Here is a 19,152-nt window from a genome sequence, read left to right as displayed (position 1 = left end):
TCTCCACAATCGCAAAGGATATCTTCTACACTCAAATTGGGATACATGAATGGAGCTGAAGGTGGAGGAAGATGCACCTGATTTGTGCTGCCTGTCATGGGATCACTAGAGCAGTTGTGGAGAGTAGAATTATGATCTAACAAGATGAGGTTAGCACAGCCACGCGTGAGCAATGGCACGTACCATGTGGTGACGTTTCCTACATAATGTTTTTTTTCTTCCAGTGCACCTGTTGTCACTTGAATTTGCACCAAAACAGGTGAAACTGATCCCCAATCTCTTATGCTTCCTAACTGGACAGATTAATATCCCTGAAGATTAATTGACTTGGTGTTATACTGTGATGTTTAAGTGTTCCCTTACTTTTTATGAGCACTGTACTATATCCTGTTATAATTCTTATTACGACATTGTGTTTAGTAAAATCATGTCATTTCCAGCATAACGCCACCAAAGTTCAACCAGACTAGGGGTCTAATCGGACAGACAACATCTCTGTGGGTCCTTTAATTTTCAAACTAACTAGTAACTATATCTGTGAAATAAAAGTAAAAAGTAAAGTGGAACAGTGCATTTTGCTCTATGCACCCCAGGCTTTGTATAATTGTATAATTATAAATACAGTGTGGAAATGCTGCCTTAATATCAGACATTCAGGCAGATTCAAAAGTTTCATCTATTACACTGAAACATTTTTGAATGTTTCAACATAATGAATATATATGTAATGTAACTTTTTTATATAGCCCCCCCAGGTCATTTTATATTGTACTATATATGAAAGCTGTAAATTAAGTATGTGTTTTTATGTGTAGCCATTTCAGCCAAAAAATAATGTATCACAAGACACTGATTCAATAAAGTTTAAATGCAAGAATAAAATACATTACAATATAGGAACTGCCTGACCATTAAAGGTGTCACACAGTTTTCATATTTATTGTATAATAGTGTTCATTACATGAGCTCGAGGAGGGGTTTCACATTATTAACATTATTATGGGTAACCATGGGCCTCCAACACTGCGAATAAAAGACAAAAGCTTCATATATTTGGATCATATTTTTATTGAAAATGTACATCAATGGAATCAAACTAAAGTAAAATATTGAATAATTTGGAGTGTGGGAGAGTTATTGACTACAGGAGGTGATGACTGATACTAGAAAAATGTATGGCAGTTTCTGACACCAAAATGTCACTTTACACTCAGAGTCACGTCCAAACATCATAGGTAATAAACAACAAGTCTCCACTTCAATACACAAAATATATCCTTATAAATTATATAAATGCACGAGTATTTTTTTAATACTCCTATCTGGGATTCGGTTCAACTCCACCTTATACTAATATTTGGCAAAAAGGGAGTTGAAATCATAGGACAGAGCAAATATACATTAATAATATGCACCATTTGAAGAAAAACAGCAATGAAGTTGAAATAGACTGCAAAACTTAGTTATTAGGGGATAAAAACAGGCAGGTCAAAGATCACAGCAGTAACAAAGTAAAAAGATGCATGCAAAATATAGAATAGGCTGGTGAATATTAAAGCACAATGTGTCATAAAAGGGCCATTAAATGTGACCTCCATGGTATTCAACAGTGACATGTAAACATGGGCACCATCAAGTGAAGTGCTGCGTATAAAATATTGCTTTGGCGTTTGCGTGACTATGAGTCCAATTCAATTTAGCTGTTTAATTTTGATGTGCGGAAAACGTGAAAGCGGCAGATTTCCATTTCAAACTGAACTAGATTAAAGAAAGCAGCATGACTACTCATTATACTTGCTAACACGCAGTGCATTAAGTGCTCCTGTCCTTAATGAGTTTGCTTTTATAATCAGCAAGCCTTTATGTTTCAGTAGCGTTTTATTCTTTTTCTCTTTGTATTAAGAATCCTATCGAAAAGATGAGTGCATAGTGCAGGTCATTGCTATTTTGTTTCAAGTAAAGATCAAATAATGATTTCATCTACGAGTCCTGTAAATGTGTGAACCCCATCTGATGACTTCTATTCACTACAAGAGTCTCTTTATGTACATTAAGACATAACAGCAGATTTAAACTGTGTCCGGTTGCCAACCTGCCTGGGTCTGGAGCCTCATTTGGTGGTCAGAAATACCATGCGAGTCCACATAAGGCCATATTCAACGAAAGGAGATGCGATGGGGAGAATTTAAAAAAAAAAAAGGTTCATACAGCGAGAAAAACAGGAAGAGGTAAAGGGTGCTTAGTTCTTGCTGAAGCTGCAATCCCCTCTTCAGGTGGTCAAGACAGATTAAAAGAAGCTAAAGAGACAAAGAGAAAGAAAGCTGGCGGTTAGAGAGGCAGCAGCTGAAAAACGCTGACAAAAACGCAAGTCAAGCTTGAGATTTAGAAGTGCTTCTGATACCGGATGGAAGATAGATTTAGCTTTGATTATCATAAATACAACGTTAGGTGGTAAAATCCCAAGGATCATAGTCGGCCAAACAATACAAAATGCATGAAACCACAAGGTTATATTGTGCCCACTGCATGGTTTTTAAACAGTGAATTAAATTTGTGGAATGTGTTATTAGTCCACATGATTGTCTTGTAAATATGAATACCACCCAAATATGACAATAAATGAACAAGTGCACATGTAATCTCCATCACAACTAAAGTGGAAAAAGTGTTAGTCACAGCAAAAAACAAAAAAACCACAGTACACATGTAAACATAAGCACAAGCAATAAAGCAAGAATTAGATTGAGGAAGGTGAGGTTAGAGCTGCAGTGACACACAGATACACATGAATCAACATTATAGCAGAGCAGGTAATGATTAAGAAACCCTGGAAGATCTGGTCCGCAAAGCCTCTGGTCACATTTGAGGTACTCAGTGCCCACAAAGGCTGGTCTCTTAGCAAAGCTTGGGGGCTGAGGACCTACTCAGTGCAGAGCCAGGGATTACTGCAAAGGAAAGTGAAACCACACAGACCAGTGAGCTGAGGATTAGAAGGAGGGAGCGGCTCTTCGCTTGAAGCATTTTGACCCTGGTATCATGTGGAATGTGTTTTTATTCAGCAAAAACTGAAGTCACAGATGCCCTGTGATTCTTAGCATGTAGAAATAAACACACCTGAACATTTTAAATAGAGAGGACCAAGAAGCAACAAGAATTTTGGACTTTGAGATGTTAACCAAAGCTGTGAGAAAAACATAGGGCCATGCTGTACCCTAGAAATACATATGGGAGTAATGAAAGTGAAACAATACCCACTGTCCCCATTTGGAATATATATAACTTTCATCAAATCTCCTAATTTACAGCAATATATGACATACACAATGATTATGGCCACAGTTGTAATATTTGGTGAAAAATTGGCCTTTATTTTCTTTTGCGATAATTTTTTTTTTTTTTTTTTTTTTTTAATGCGTAACACTGATACACAAACAACACTGGTCCCTGCAGGACAATGGACAACATGATGATTGACTTTCAAATGTGCCTTTATAATAAGTAAAATAAAAAGAAAGTTACAATTGCACTGACAACATTATTATATACTTTTTTTTTTTTTTTTTTTTAAAAACATCACATTTGTGTATAAAAAAAAGTGCAAATGTGAAAGCTAAGCATGTTTGCACATAACACATGACAATGAATGAGGTATGGGAGAAGTGGCAAAGAGATTAGGCTCACAACTACTCATGCATCAGGCTGAAGAGAAACAGCATCAGCAAAGGGACATGAATACCAACACAAATTAAACCTAAAATTCAATTCTTATTGTAAGTGGAAGTATATAAGCTATAGGTAATAATTAGTGGAAGCTTTAAAGTTTAATTTCTTAAGATTTTCATGAAATCAAACCCCTTTTATGATGTTTAAAACTGTATTCACATTCTGTAATTATCTCTATATATATCATAGTCTTCATTGGTAGTGGCACGTCCACCATTCTGAGGTGGATTCAATTTGCCTTCACAGACACACAAAGGATTAGCAGTAAAAGATGCATGAATCCAATCCGACGCTACTGTAATTTGATAGAAACCTCGTGTTTACTGTTCGCTCTCCTACAGCCGAATCAGAGCTGTATGAAGTTACTACTAATCCTACTTTCTTCCTGCTGCTGCTGCTGCTCCACTTTAAAAAAGTGTTTAACATGGGGAGACTTTTATTGTTGACAGGAAATTAAATGTGTTAATGTGATCATCAGTAAGATTTACCTTCAAGCATTTTTTGACAACAAATCAACCAGGACTGAAATCTTAAGGATTATAACTTAAAACTGATTAACCAGCTCCACCCCAAGCCAATGACTTCCGAATGATGAATAATAATGTTGGTAATTGTTGTTTTCAAGAGTTTGTAAAATTGAGACTCACTAAACTGATTGCAGCCCTTAAATGTGAGGATGGATCCTCACATCAGTCCTCATCTCTCTTAAGTCTTTTTGTCTGTAATCTGCTGCAGATATTTGAGCACACATACTGTACATATTCAGGTCCCACTGTGATGCATGTTTCACTTGAGCTTCAATACATATCTGCCCATCACAACAGTAGTCATGTATGTTAATATTTTTTAAAAAAAAGCTCACTCCATCATGCAAAGAATCACTGAATATAAAACAAATATGGAATGCATTTTGTTTGTAAATGTGTATAAAAAGACAAGCTGAATAATTGCTTGTATGAACCACATAATAGACAAGCATCATTCAGCAAAAACAAAGTGGTGTCAAACTGACAGCAATGCCCAGCATCTTCCAGAGAGCAGGGGGGCATGTGGAGGGTTGAATTATGGGGTGAGGGTGAGGGTGGGGAAAAGGTACTGTAAAAGGATGATGGGGTGGAAACTCATTCACAGCAGGATGGCCACAAGGGAGCACTTTTTCTACAGGAATCCTAAGCTGGAAATGAGAGAGAAGGGCTGTTATTGCTTTCTTTTTGAGTTAAAACATCATCAGGACACACAATGTTTCACATCGGTGACATCACATCAACATTAGTGACCAGACAGCTCGTAGAGATCATGCTTTCGGTGCAACTCAAGAGGTTTGAGCATACAGAGAGTAGGGTGCAAGTATAGTCGCCTGCTTCTTGGATTCAGACAAATAAATGGTTTTGTTTTTTTTCCCTTTTTAGAGGTTTTGTCCCGCCCCTGAGCTTCAAACAATGTATCTGTTTGTCTTCCCCTTCGCTCAGTATCTTGCTCATCAAACAGCAGCTTGTTTTCATCTACTTTAACAGTTCTGAGCTGCTCGAGGAGTTTACAGATTGCGAGACAGATGTCTTCGTTCACTTCTGCCATCCCCAGCGGTTGAGTCTCAACAATCTCTCTCTCTCTCTCTCTCTCTTGATTTGGCTTTTGTATCCACTCAAGAGGGAGGGTAGGCAGAGGGGGTCGTTATGACTGTGAGATCAACAAAACATGTCATCTCTATGACCAGAGATGGGCCCTGAGGCTCTGTGCTGCTCTGGTGTGACCTGTTAGTCTCAGTTCAGCCTTGAATGGCTCTTTGTGCGATTGCAGGGCCGGGTGGGGAGAGCCACAAAGAAGGAGACTGTTGTGGATTTAGGGAGGCAGATGGGGCAGTACATCAAATGGGTGTGTGGGGATCTAATAAACTGGTTGATTTAGAAGCTGGCACAAGGACGGTAAACACTGCCAGCTCAAGGATATAATCCACACAGATGTTACCAATGATATACTGCGGAAACAACATAACACTCAAATATCTGAATTACTGCACCCGCCTCTCAGACTGTGTAATGTTTTAAGAACTTTAAAAAGCTGATTAAATGCATGTGAATTTAGATAATAGCTTCAACAGCTTTCAAAGGTTCATCTGATTATGTTTAAATTCTAATGTGGACACGCAGGGAGGTAGGTATGCAGCAGAATGGATTAAATCTCCACAAAAAACACTTGGTAGAGTAGAAATGTTGCCTTTTCTCATTCCAGTAAAGTATGAGGACCTTTAATACAAATCTCTCAATTTTTCTCTGATTTTGAATCTGGGTGATGATTTATTTCTAACTTGTAAGTTTAAATGATTGTTTATTCATGTAGATGTAATAAATGTAAACCTCCGTCTAGCCAATCAGTGATACCCCATTTGTATTTCGCAGTTATATTTTTAAAATTGTGGTTGGTGTAACCCAAGAAGGGGAGTCTTACCAGAAAATGTGCCTCATGCAGCATGCAGCAAGTGTGGGAGGAATTAACTGGAAAACATTATGGATGCAACATAGGTGACATGCACTCACAGGACAGATTAACTTGTACACAAAAAGCAGTAATCAATAACTGTGTCTTCTGGGAACTGAGGAAAACACTGACTTAATACATTTAAAAACAAATACACATAATTATTATCATTATTAACACTGCAGAAGTCAAGACCTCTCTAGTCAGTTTTAATCAGTGACCCACAGACAAAGCTAAAGTTGCACAGCTGCCCCTTTTGGAAGAGAAATGTTTCCAGGCACAGCTCATTAAGAGGAGAAGTGGCTGTGAAGAAAAGAAATTAACAGGGAAGAAAATAAAGCAACAGGAACCTTCTCAGTGCAAGTGTCGTCTTCTTTTTCTAACAGGCACGGCGTCACATCAGCTTCAACACAAAACCAGGAGTTGATTACCGACATGAAGGGACCAACAGTGTCAACAGCACAGCTGCAACCATACTTGAACACATCTGGGTGCACACGCTGCCTCCAAGCATGAAACAAGTTGTGGAGGACAGTCTCATACACTCATACACATTTAATGAAACTACTCGTATAAACTGTTGGAGGGAGCAAAAGAGTTAATGTCAGATGTACAAGGAAAGAAAATCTGGAAAACTGAGAGTTCATACTGTGGAGAAAACCTGAGGAGTGGCCACTGTGACTACAATAAAACTGATGGAGGAAAATTGTTGAAGAGTTTCTATGTTGCAAATTAAATAATTATGATCTTTAAAAAAATGTTCATTCATTCATTTATCAGCTCCCTTTAAAGGTAATGGAACTGTCCAGTAATTGTTAAGAGTTGTAATAAAATTATTTACACAAATCTGTATTTAATCTTATGACGTGTTTTGCTTGAGCCATATGCAGTGTGGTGATTTCTGATTGGAATTCACTCATCAAACTACGCTGGCAGTTGGCAGCCTTTCAACTATTTAGATGATTTAGACAGCTAGTCATTTTCAGCCGTCTCTTCCCCCCTCTGCCCCTCTTATTTTTCCACACTGGGGATAAATTATGAATTCTGGTCAGCTCTCCACACATTCTCTGTCATTATACGGACGGTGAACTGCAGCATTTGTCTGCTTCTCAGAAATACAGAGCAGAGTGAAGTCTGAGGGAATTCTTAGGCTTAGCCAGAGCTTTTAACTACTGTACAGATTAACTTACACAAATATCAGGTGGATTATTAATAAGTGGTGACAGAGAAACCACTTAGCGCTTGATGATATTAGTGGGACGGACAAGGATCAAATTCTGTCTGCAGCATACGTGCATAAAGTGGAATGAATGCTAAAGGAGTCTGCATTTCTGTTAAGACACAGCTACATATTTAAGCTATATATCTTAAAGGACCACAAGGGCTTTAACAAGTAATTCATGTACTAATGAGTAACACAAATCCTGAAGGCAATTCTCTGAGCAGTTCTCAAGGACTTATTTGGAAAATTATCAAAATCCTGAAATGTAATAATAGGTGGCCTTGTTCCTTTCATGGTGATATTATTCAGACTTTCTAAATCCTTTTACAACTGGAGGGGGTCTCCTGGACCTGAGATGAGAGGGTAAACATAAGGAAGGTATTGGGGGGGACAATACTTACTTTTTCCTCTCTTTGTCCCTCTTGAGTGTGGTGGAGCCCCCTGCCTGCTGGGCTTGGTTCTGCAAGAGCTCTGCGGCAGTCTTTTTCTGTTTGAACATGTTCAGCTCGTCGTCCAGGGACTTCTTCTTTTCCTCCAGTTTCTTTTTCTCATCCTGGTGGAGCTTCTTCAGACGGTCAAACTTCTCATGCAGCTATGTGGTGACAAAAGAGAAAGCGGCTTGTGTTACTTCAGACAAGAGCAGAGGCTTCCTTAAACAAGGATTAGTGATGCACATAATACTTCAGGTTGGGGGTAGAAGTGTAATGACGTTACCTCTTTCTCTGCTTCTTTGAGCTCAGCCTCCTTCTCTTTGACTCTCTGGACAAACATTTGCCTCATTTCTTCTTCTTTCTTCTGCAGCTCACCCATGAACTCGTTCCTCTTGGCTTCATATGTCTCCTGAAGACTGGCAGGGGAAACAGAGAAAGGGAATAAAAATTAATAGCAGAAACATTACAATGAACTGCACAAGCTCAAATGGGTGCAATCTAGCAAAAGGATAAATGTTAAATGAAATAGGGAGCAGAGCAGAAATAAGCAGATGTGGGTAGAGAGCAAGAAGATAAAAAAAAGAACAAGTCCAGCTGTATGAGAGCAGCCTCCGGTCCGCTACCTGAAGGGTTTGCTGTCAGGGTCTGTGTCCTTAAAGCCCATCTCCTCTAGTTTGCAGCGGCGGTAGAGCTCGTAATGACGTGTGTGTGTCTGCTCTCGCAGGTCCTCCATGTTCACTCTGATCAGCATTTCTCGCAATTTCACGAAGTCACAGTGATTCTCATTTTCCACTGTGAAAGACACACCATAGTGGCACATGAATATTTTACTCGACAAATCAGTTGACATCCTATTCAATATGGATTATGTCATTTGCAACACATGTTCAGAAGCAGGAACAGATGACACTAGCATCATTCAACGTTTACATTCATTTAGAGCAAACAATCTAATGTAGAGCCAGTCCTGCCAACAGTGTGAGTACATAGCAGTGTTCATGTCCTGTGGCTTGTCTATTGATTTTGTTACTGGACTGAGCAAAGCACCACACACCCACAGCCATGTGACATCATGTGAGTACACACGCATGCAGTGAGTCTGAGGTAAACAGACCCAATCTCACATAAAGCCTCCAGCCAGAAATATTATACAGTGCAGTCCGTAAGCATTAGGACAGTGTTTTTCATTGTTTTGACTGTGAGCCAGCAGATTGAATTGCAAATGAAACGATGCCTGTGAAGTTAAAGTGCTGACTTACAGCTTTAGGGATGTTTGAGGGTGTTCATATCCATATTGGGTAAACAAGAGTAAAATTTTTAGCTCTATTTATCCTGGGGGGGGGGGGGTTATGAATGAAAAGGGCTAAAATTTCTACACAGATGGTGGCACGTGGATGTATACACCCTAAAATTAATGCTAAAGCAAGTGAGAGGCTGCCTCATAGGCATTAATACATTATAAATCAAATTTGCTAGAGTACAAAACTACAGCTGTAACAAGTAATCAAATAGTCAAACATTTATCAGTACCTATTTTGATAATTATGTTACCTATCAAGCAAAAGAAATGTTGCCGGCACCCAATAGTACGCCCGTTAGGAGCAGTAGATTGATATAGGGCTTTGAGATGGAGCCAGGTCTGTGTAAAGATGTGGGTACAAACAGTCTCTGATTTTTCCTTGTTTGTGTAGCCTGGATCTTATTTCATCCAGTCCATCTTCCCGTGATCGAACATTAGCTAGAAGCAGCCTTAAGTATGAACTGTGTTAGCTTCGCTCTTATCCCGGGGTGTGGATGGGGGTTAATTAATTGATGTTCACTGAGACTATCGAATAGTATTTTTGCTTGAAATGCATACCCCAAGAATGAATAATGAAAATTATAGTAAATTGCAGGCCTATACAAAACCAACCCAGTTCAAATCTTTATGGCTTGTGCTGCATTTAAGCTGTGTGCTGGATAGGCCAAGTGCTGGCAAACCACGCAAACACTTGATAATAACACCATACAGTTTAAAGCTGTACAGTATGAGGCTGGAAAAATATCAAATAGCTTCAGAGCAGATCATTGGAACTTGAACTTTGCCACACATTTCATATAGGTGACTCCTATGAGCTGATAGAAGTGTTGTCACTGTTACCTATTTGCAGTACATAACACACACCATTATGTGTTGTATATAACAGGTCTGCACTGTCAGTCATATGAATTTTCCATGTCTGACAGAGCTAAGAGCTGCTGCTGCTGCAGCTTTAACATACAGTATAATGGCAGAGAGGGTGCTACAGCTAAATGAGGTTATATAACTGGTTATCAACCAGTTTGCGGCAGCTGTTGGAGTGGAGGAGGAATACAAGGGGAGGGAGTAGCTGCTGCAGCAGCTCTGATGAGAGGGAGCACGCTTTCATTTCCTGTGCAGGACGTGACCGAGGCTTACCCTGCACCGTCCCCCAGGGGTACTGCCGGGCCTTCACCATCTTGTTCCCAATCTTCACTTCCTCTGTGCTCCCAACCACAGCAAATGGCAAATGGCTCTGTAGGGCAGAGGGGAAAGAGATGCTGGTTTACTGCCAAACACACCTGAGAGCTCTCCTTAGATTCTCACCATAAACCTCTATCCCTAACAAACTGCACATATATGTATATGTATTGCAACTATATCAATCATATATATGGTAACAGGACAAAACCTACACACATCTAAGGATATGTTCCTAGATAATGTCACTAAGAAAACCGAGGAAAAAATGTGTTATTTCCACTTATGTAACCTGACCATTAGGAGCTAATTTTCACAGACACCAAGACATGGCTCTGACAAGAGGATGTATGACCTTTAATCGGAGCAGAGTTGTGGTCAGACTGTGCGACAACAGCCAAGAGGCAACTGTCTAACACAGTTAGGGAGGGTCGTGGCATTTCCACAGATCAGACCTCATAAACAGCTAAGTGAGCCTTGGCTCATCTGTCAGTGAACACAGGCCCTTTCCCACACTGCAGAGCTTCCTGCAGAGTGAGCTGATTGTGCTGCTCTGAACACACTCCTCCCTGCATGAGACAGCTTCCTGGCAGACACAGATGTTGCCTGTCCTGTTTCTACATCACATGTTGTTTATGCCGGTAGCACATTATACAATTTATGACTTACAAAATAACAAATGTGTTACGCACACCACTGTATTTTCTTAAGATTGAAATGATGATTGAGCATCAGCTCTAATGTAAATGAAGCAGCACATTCTGCGTAAAAGCATGTGATGTAGATGGAAAGCCTTACATTCATGGTGGAGTTGATCTCAGCCACAGACTCGTCATCAGTGGGGAACTGGTAGATCTGCACTCCGTTGCTGACCAGCTCACTGGTGATTTTGATTTTGAACTTGGCCAGCTCACTCTTGGAGATGGCGTCCGACTTGGCGATGATTGGGATAATATTGACCTGCATTTGAGACATGAGTGGTGATTTAACGTAGAATGACATAATGAGTTGCAGAGAAAGCTTTAAGATATGAAGCTAAATATAGAGCAGCTTCTAGCTGTCTGTCAGTGGCAACTTTTCTCTCTCCACCATGTTTTAATCCAAATTTGGAAAATAATTGATGTATTTTTGAAAAGGGACCAAAAGGTTAAACACATCAAAAATATCTTCTATTTAGACAGTCAGGTTTAGTAACAGAATTCAGAATACAACTTCATAAAGAAAGAGGTACTGAATAAGCTGGGCTGTCTTCATCTTTTCACAGTGCCTCTCTCTAGCTCCAGTACTCTGCAAGTCAGGCCTTTGTGTATTGCAGACAATTACACATTTTTAAGCACTGAGATAAAAATAGTAAATGCAGCAAAGGGAGCAGCAGGCTTCCATTTCCTGCTCCAGATCACTTAAAAGCTCTCCAAAAATGGTGTTAATAGTCACACTCAATTGATTTCAACTACATCTATGCTGTCCATGTTATGCAGATACAAGAAGAAATATAGGGAGGAAGGAAAAACAGGCCCTTTCATTCTCATATACACATTGGCTGATGAAAAATGAGACTTTCACTCCCACACAACTACGAGCTCTGTCGCCTACTCAATCCCAAATTATTTGCTCTCCATCTGGGGGCCCCTAACTAATAGCGAGGCATGCTCAGGGTCATGTGAACATAAATACTTCACTGCACTCTGGTGAGGATTCAACGTCTTGCTCAGGGACACTTCAGCAGAGTACAGCAGAGCCCCCCCTCTAGGTGAATGTGTACACAGACGAGGCTCTGCTCTGGATGACGCTGTTGTGAGTGCATGCCAGAGGGCACAGCTGCCTTGGCAAACACTGAGCAGACTCCTACAAAAGCTAGGAGGTCTATGCAAATAAGCTACTGTGGAGAGGACCTCACAAAAAACCAGGCAGCAGCCACTGAGCTGCCTTTTTTTTTTTCACGGCTGACCTACACCTACGCAGTCACCAGATCAAAGCCAATTTGCATGCAGGCAGATGGCCTGGAAAAGGTTTATGACCCACGACCAGAGTACATAGATCAAGGTCTGCAAGCAGCAATACAGTACCAGAGGATTTACCTACAGTACATCTATGATCCACTACATTTAGTCTGTTCATGTTCATAGACATTATTAACATAATTCTCCAAGACAGCTATATTTCTCACTTAATGCTACAAATAACGATACACACACCAAAGCTTGCACAATAGCAAAGAAACTGTATGATGCTTTTTATTATTATAGTATGATTATACAAAGCCTCACTACACCACTAGTCGGAGCTGATGGAAAACACCAGGAAATTAAAGTGGATGTCTGATTAAATTATTCCCCAGCATCCACATCAACAAAAACAAATTCTACTGGAAAGTCCGACACACAAAATGGTCCCCTGGCTTGATTAATCGAAGCGAAGCTCACCTTGCTATCAAGTTTCTTCATGGTCACCAAGTCCAGGGATTTAAGCGAGTGTCCCGTGGGAGCGATGAAGTACAGGCATGCGTGGATCCGGGTGTCATGGTAGCTGTGTAGCGTGCGCTTGATTTTCAGCTCCTCCTGAAGGTATGCTTCAAACTGGGCGTCAATGAACTCCACAATAGACTTGTAGCTGTCAGAAAAGGGAGACACGAGAACGACATTTGAGCATTTCTTTTCTGACATGTCCTGCTCTGCTACTAAACAATACACCATGTGTTTAGAGTTACCTGTGTAGCTACACTGATATTGATGATATTAACAGGGATGAGAGATATTTTGTGCCCTTTAAAGGTTCCTCCTTATGTGGCCAACAAATGTGGATTTCTTTTACCCACACTTGAATTTGAAAGAAACAGACAGAGTATTCTGAAATATTATGAAACCACATTGCTTTTCCCAGGAATTTGAGACCAGTTTTGCTATCCATCATTTCGCTTAGTCTTGACCACTAAAAAAAGCCACATCAGAGCGTAAAGACTGGTAGCCAGGCATGAATAATTTGTTTTTGACAGCAGTCTAGATATGTTGTTACTAATAATATTCGCTTTTAACATGCTGTACTGTTATACAAATGTCCATCATGTGTAAACAGTCACTACTGATACTGTAAACTAAAAGGTATCATGGAGCATATGCCGGGTATTGACATTTTGTCAGCCATTTCAGAGAAACTTCCTGGTTAACGCTTAATTATTAACTTAACAAGTTGATGGAATCCATCATCAGTTTCGGTCTCTGTGAACATAAACCGTCTCATTTGCAGTCTCGGTCTGGACTTTGGGACCTCGGAAGGACGAACCTTCAAGGTGTAACTACCAAATGTTTAGTGTTTTACTTAATAAATGACTGGAATGATAAACAAAATTACAAAATTGTCATTTGTTGCTGATCAATAGACTAATAAAATAACAATTTCAACATTATATGAAAACCTGAAAATATGCGCAATAGAAAATGAGCATTAGAAAAACATTTGACCCCATGTATTGAAGACTACAGGAAGCTTCAAAAGGCATCCACCCTTCCCAGCACACACACATGAACAGGCACAAACAGAGAGAAACACACAGCTGTTTACAGACCATGGGACAATCCAATGGCCGTTCACATGACTATGAGTATGTGCTTGTGTAAAATGCAGTATGTCCATGTTGTTTCCTCTATGACTGGATATTTAATACTGAATAAAGTGTAAAACCTGGAAACAACCACAATCTCACCATTAGAGAGAGCTTAAAGAGCTGGAGCTCACATGACATCATTCTCACCCCAAACTCACCTCAGGAGCAGAATTTGCAATTACACTGTAGATGGCAAGCTTGGTAACAATGTTATGTTTGATGAAATACGTCCCAAAAGTGATCTACAGTGGCTAGGAGGGCTGACCCCTAATAAGAGCCAAGCGTTAGTCGATGAGAAGAGACTCAGTTGACCAAGTTTTCATTGGCCAGTTGGTTGGCCAGTAATGTAGCACAGTGTCTTTCCTGGAACTCAAAACGGGTCCTGATGCCCTCAAAACTATACATTTAGATAATTAAATCAATATTATAAACGTGTGACGACTTGTCGACTAATGGCTTGAACTGAGGACTACTAATCAACAAGGAAAATCATTGGTTGGGGGCAGCTCTAGTGGCTAGTGGCTGTTGATACTATGAAACTACTGAGAAAAGCACTTGAGAGGAAGACTTGATTCCAAATCCAAAAGGTATGTTTGAAGGATCAGGACTGGATGAAACCTGAACTCACAGTGAGTGATTGTATGTCAGGAAAGTTGTGTGGACAATTAAGTGTGGATTTCTGCTACATTTCACAAAGACAGAGCCTATCAGTAACAAAAGAACTCTATTGAAGGAACCGGTTTGCTGAGAACAGACCTCTTGAGGACATGAGAGCTGTCCAGACTTCTTTACCTGTCTTCTTTGTTGATCTGGTCTCCGAAGCCCACAGTGTTGACCACAGTGAGTTTGAGGCGCACGTTGCTCTCCTGGAGTTCATAGGTGTTTGACTTGAGCGTGACTCCCGGCTGGTTGTGCTGGGTCGGCTCGCCCTCAAACTTGGTGTTGAACAGCGTGTCCATCAGGGTGGACTTCCCCAGACCCGTCTCGCCTGACAACACAGACACAATGCATCATGTTACTGGCTTTCTACAAACCAAACCACATCTTTTAGGCCAATTAAGTTGTTTCGTACACTCTAAACTGTCCTCTTCAACTCCACTTACATGGCAGTGTGTATCATTTTATACTGCATACTTCCAAACCAGCAGCAACTTAATTATACACACATTTTCATTTTGCCCCTTTGCTCAAAGTCAGGCACTTTTAAGAACAGCCTCTTTAATGGAAAGCTTAAAAAAATGTCTAATAAAGTGAGAGGAGACTAAATGACGCATTGTGAAGATGTAAACATATATTTATATATAACGTTAAACAGCTTGCAGCCATGAAATCAGCAGAGGTAGATGCGTGTTTGTTGATGTATTGTGACATCCATTTACTGTTGGAGGCTGTCATATGACTCAGATACAGAGCTCCCTCTGTAAGAAATTCTATTTTTATTCATCACAGCCTGACCTACAGTCTGAGCATGTTAGCCCATTTTTCTGGGATATCTCGCCACATACCAAATTTCCAATCTTTCCCTCAAAATCCAAAAAAACGATGCATCAAGGGACCTACTGCATGACTTTGAGCTCTATTTAAGTCACCGTAGAGAAGTCTATCATGCGGAAGGCAATTTGGCATCTTATTTGAAACTAAGGGCCAAACTGGAACGTATTGCAATCAGACCTCCTGAAATCATAAATAACATAACAAAAACCCTGTGCAGAAATGTCAGTCACCTTTTAGCCCAATGGAAGCATTCATCTCCACATTTTGATCCCCGCTTGGGATTTCAGACCACAACCAAATTATTATAAAAAAAACATCACATGCCTTTGCCTCAAGTAATGCTTGTACTACTGTGAAACACTGTATTCGAGTGAGTTACACAACAGCGTTTACAGTTTGCAACAAAACCTGTTGTTAGTCTCCCACATTATTATTGCTTCCATATTTTTCAGTGAATTGTACCAATGTTTGTCTGGAGGGTTTACAAATGCTGGTTGTAAAAGCACCAATCTAAAAGGAGCGATGAAAAAAGTGTTGTTTAAATAATGACGAACACATTATTGTTGACCTTTTCCACTTTTCACTCCCCCACAAATATAAAAAGGACTCAACATATTCACAAAATAGCAGAGGGGTTTTCAACTGGGAGGAGTCGAAACCAATCCACTAAAAGCTGCCACCAGTCATCATCAAAATCTTTAAAAATACACAGAATACAGATTGTAATAATGTAGCAAGACCCTTTAAAAAGCAGACGAGGGGCTTATAGAAATAAAAATTATCAGCATTAGCACCTGCTTTCTAATTGATAGTAAACCATTAAAAATTATTTACACACACACACACACACACACCACCATAAAAACCACAAAAACTATCTACAAAATAAATGAGGAAATGGGAAAAACTGGGGATTTCATCTGCCCCCAAGCACTGTTTGACTGTGTGCAGCAGACAGTAATGCAATGTTGCCAATAACCGCAACACCTAAAGTTTCAGCCAGCACTCACTGATACAAATGGAGTGGAAAAACCCTTAGAAACACCTCCCAGTATAACACAATACAATGAGACAGCACTCCAAAGTGTTGCCTTGAAAACCTCCATAAAGTTGAATCAACGCCTCTTTAAAACGGCCTCAACGTAAACTGAACTTCATCTCCCCCATTAAGCTCGGGTTTATTGTCGGACTGTTGTATTAGATTTCATTAGTTTTAGCTGAGTGAACCTAATAAACTGGCAGCTGAGTGTATGTGAGTGAATAATTCTGGCACTTAATGAAGCTGAATTGACTTGTTCTGTCAATATAAAATCGAATGTAGGGGCAAACATTTCTCACTGCCTGACAAATCCTGCAAAAGGCTTGTATTCTGTACGTTTTTAACAGTCTCGCCGTTCAGTACTGTGATGCCAAAATGTGATAACTGCCTGCAGACATTTCTGAATTTATCATCTGCACCCAGAGCATCTTATTCATCAATGCTAATAGGTTCAAAGGAGTCTATGTGGAACAAGTACTGAGCAATATTATTGCATTTTGTGGCTTTCATTGAAGCAAATAAGTCGTCTTTTAGCCTGAGGAGAGAGAGTATTTTCATGCATGACACACTCACCAACACAGAGGATGTTGAAGCAGAATCCATGGTTGACAGACTTGTTGACCAGCTGGTCAGGCATGCTGTCAAAGCCGACATGGCCTGCCAGAGGGACAGCACGAGCACCTTCACCCTAACAATAAAGGGCATAAACATAAAGTATCAGTTAAGTACATATCAATCACTGGCTACGTTATGCATCAGCATGCCCTATCAGCACGCCTGTAAACATGCTCATGACTCTCTCTAACACTCAATAATCAATATCTGCATCTGCATCCCAGTGGTTGTTGTCCTGTGAAGAAATTATATTACCAATTAACACAAAAAGTACCGAATTTTCAACCATGTTCGATCACGTTGCGTCTCTGAGACTGACTTCAGGTGCAGTGTAGTTCACTTCCTGTTTCCTGAGCTGTAACTTTCTTCCCACAGATGAGACGGTTGCAAACCACTATGTACATATATGGAAGTGTATCGCTGTTCACAACAATATAACTGTAAAAACAAGAAAAGTACTTAAATTATATACCTATGATTTAACAGCTCATTGCTTTGAGATTGCAATAATGACTAAATAAGACCAAAAGAGTCCATTTAATATGGCCACCACTGTGTGTGCGTGGTGTCACTTTAACTCCCTATCTTATACTGTTTACACGCAGTCTGTCTCTGGACCACAGTGGCACAAGACACAAAAGTGTGAAAGCACTGTTGTTACGTGTGTGTGTGTGTGTGTGTGTGTGTGTGTGTGTGTGTGTGTGTGTGTGTGTGTGTGTGTGTGTGTGTGTGTGTGTGGGCGTGTGGCTGCTGGTGAGCATCTCCATCTCTGTGAATCCCATTTCTGCAGCCTACGTCTCCATTATGAGGTGCAGGAAAGCAAAGAATTTAGATTATATGGTAAAGCAATGGCTCTAAACCAGTTAAACCTCAACCAACCAGCCATTATGTGGCTTAACATAACACAATGTTGCTTTCCAATCATGTGGCTTAGGCTTTGAGAGGAAAATGTTCCGCTTGAGGGTCATTTTAAAATAACTGGACAAGCTGATGGTACTAGACAGTTGTGGATTATTTGGATAGTTGAAATTGGGTTGAAACAGCTGGGGGAGTATTTGGAAAGCTAGGGCTAATGTGACGGGACAAACAGCCTTTCCCCTTCGGCTGCAAGTGCAACATTCCTGAAACCATTCCTGCTTTTCAAGACACTCACAGCCAAGTTACACACATACAGTCTATGGTTACACAGCGGGTTTTCATTCATTGCGCCGCAGACGGATATCAAACTGCAAAACCCTGCTATTCTGAGCACACTCTCTGGATGTAGTGGCTTCCTCGCCCCCACCGAAAAGGAGAACAAAACCCAAGCAAACTTTACGCATGCTTTTCAAATTGCAGGTCTAAATGTCTATAAACATCTATAATCCGTTTTGTCCGTATTTTCTGTGAACATCAGACAACGCCCGACTCAAAGTTAACGGGACTTACATGAAACAACATAACGGAAATGAGCACCGTAGCTCTGCTGAAATGGGGGCGTTCAGAATGAATGGCCTACCGATGGCTCTATAATAGGTTATCATTTTAACATGAGCCTAAACAGTCTATTACACATCATTTAAAATATTTCAGAAAATAGTGGTTTTTGCTACCGATATCAGCAGAGGATGTCTGAAGGCGTTAGCTTACCAAAATGACTAGCGGAGTTAACATCATTTAAGAGAAAGCTCAGGCTGAGCAGCCTTGGGCCTTACATTAAAATCGTCCTTTCTAATAGATTAAGAAATCCATAATTACATTTCTAATAGCTAATAATAGCTTTCACCGCGTTTGTTTAGTGGCGTTACACTGAATTTTGGATGAAAAATCGGGTGCTGACTAACAGGAGAGCTAACCTAAATACACTCCAAATCACATTACCCTGCGTAACGCTAATTTTATATTCTGACCCTACTGGGATATCAAACACATACCGATATGTATGTGCTGATGGTGACAAAGGCATCCTGGTTAAAATAGGCTACTCACCGCCTGCCTCGCTATCTCGGTGGACGCCATGGTGGTAGCTGTTAGCTGGAGGACCAAACCTCTGCTGCTCTCTGTGTTTAGCTAAGGGAGCTGCAGCCGTTGGAG

The 19,152-nt window shown here is 40.3% G+C and overlaps 1 protein-coding gene across 4 annotated transcripts; it reads right to left on the bottom strand.

The window, feature by feature from the left end:
- Positions 1-1,052: 1,052 nt before the first annotated feature.
- septin6 (septin 6) lies at positions 1,053-19,130 on the bottom strand. Of its 4 annotated transcripts, none has more exons than XM_070836389.1 (11): positions 19,048-19,107; positions 17,038-17,152; positions 14,724-14,919; positions 12,754-12,940; positions 11,129-11,290; positions 10,289-10,385; positions 8,475-8,643; positions 8,135-8,267; positions 7,822-8,012; positions 6,549-6,601; positions 2,740-4,897 (listed from the first exon to the last, which is right to left on the bottom strand). In XM_070836389.1, the coding sequence occupies exons 1-10, from the start codon at positions 19,075-19,077 to the stop codon at positions 6,598-6,600; spliced, it is 1,284 nt and encodes a 427-aa protein (XP_070692490.1). In that variant the 5' UTR covers positions 19,078-19,107; the 3' UTR covers positions 2,740-4,897; positions 6,549-6,597. The 4 variants fall into 4 exon arrangements, with proteins under 4 accessions (XP_070692488.1, XP_070692490.1, XP_070692489.1 ...); XM_070836388.1 differs by lacking the exon at positions 6,549-6,601 and adding an exon at positions 6,169-6,215; XM_070836387.1 differs by lacking the exons at positions 2,740-4,897; positions 6,549-6,601 and adding an exon at positions 1,053-2,297.
- Between the last annotated feature and the right edge of the window lie 22 nt (positions 19,131-19,152).

The sequence above is a fragment of the Pempheris klunzingeri genome, chromosome 9 (assembly GCF_042242105.1).
Source record: "Pempheris klunzingeri isolate RE-2024b chromosome 9, fPemKlu1.hap1, whole genome shotgun sequence".
NCBI classification, from domain to species: domain Eukaryota; kingdom Metazoa; phylum Chordata; class Actinopteri; order Acropomatiformes; family Pempheridae; genus Pempheris; species Pempheris klunzingeri.
Note: the sequence above shows the minus strand (reverse complement) of the source record. Positions and strands in the feature narration are given on the sequence as shown.

Excerpts from the sequence above, each read along its gene's own strand:
- septin6 (XM_070836390.1), bottom strand. The coding sequence starts at position 19,077 with ATGGCGTCCACCGAGATAGCGAGGCAGGCG. Across the intron at positions 17,153-19,047 it reads CCGAGATAGCGAGGCAGGCG|GGTGAAGGTGCTCGTGCTGT; the intron begins GTGAGTAGCCTA and ends CTTTATTGTTAG. Across the intron at positions 10,386-11,128 it reads AGATCAACTCCACCATGAAT|AGCCATTTGCCATTTGCTGT; the intron begins GTAAGGCTTTCC and ends TCTGCCCTACAG.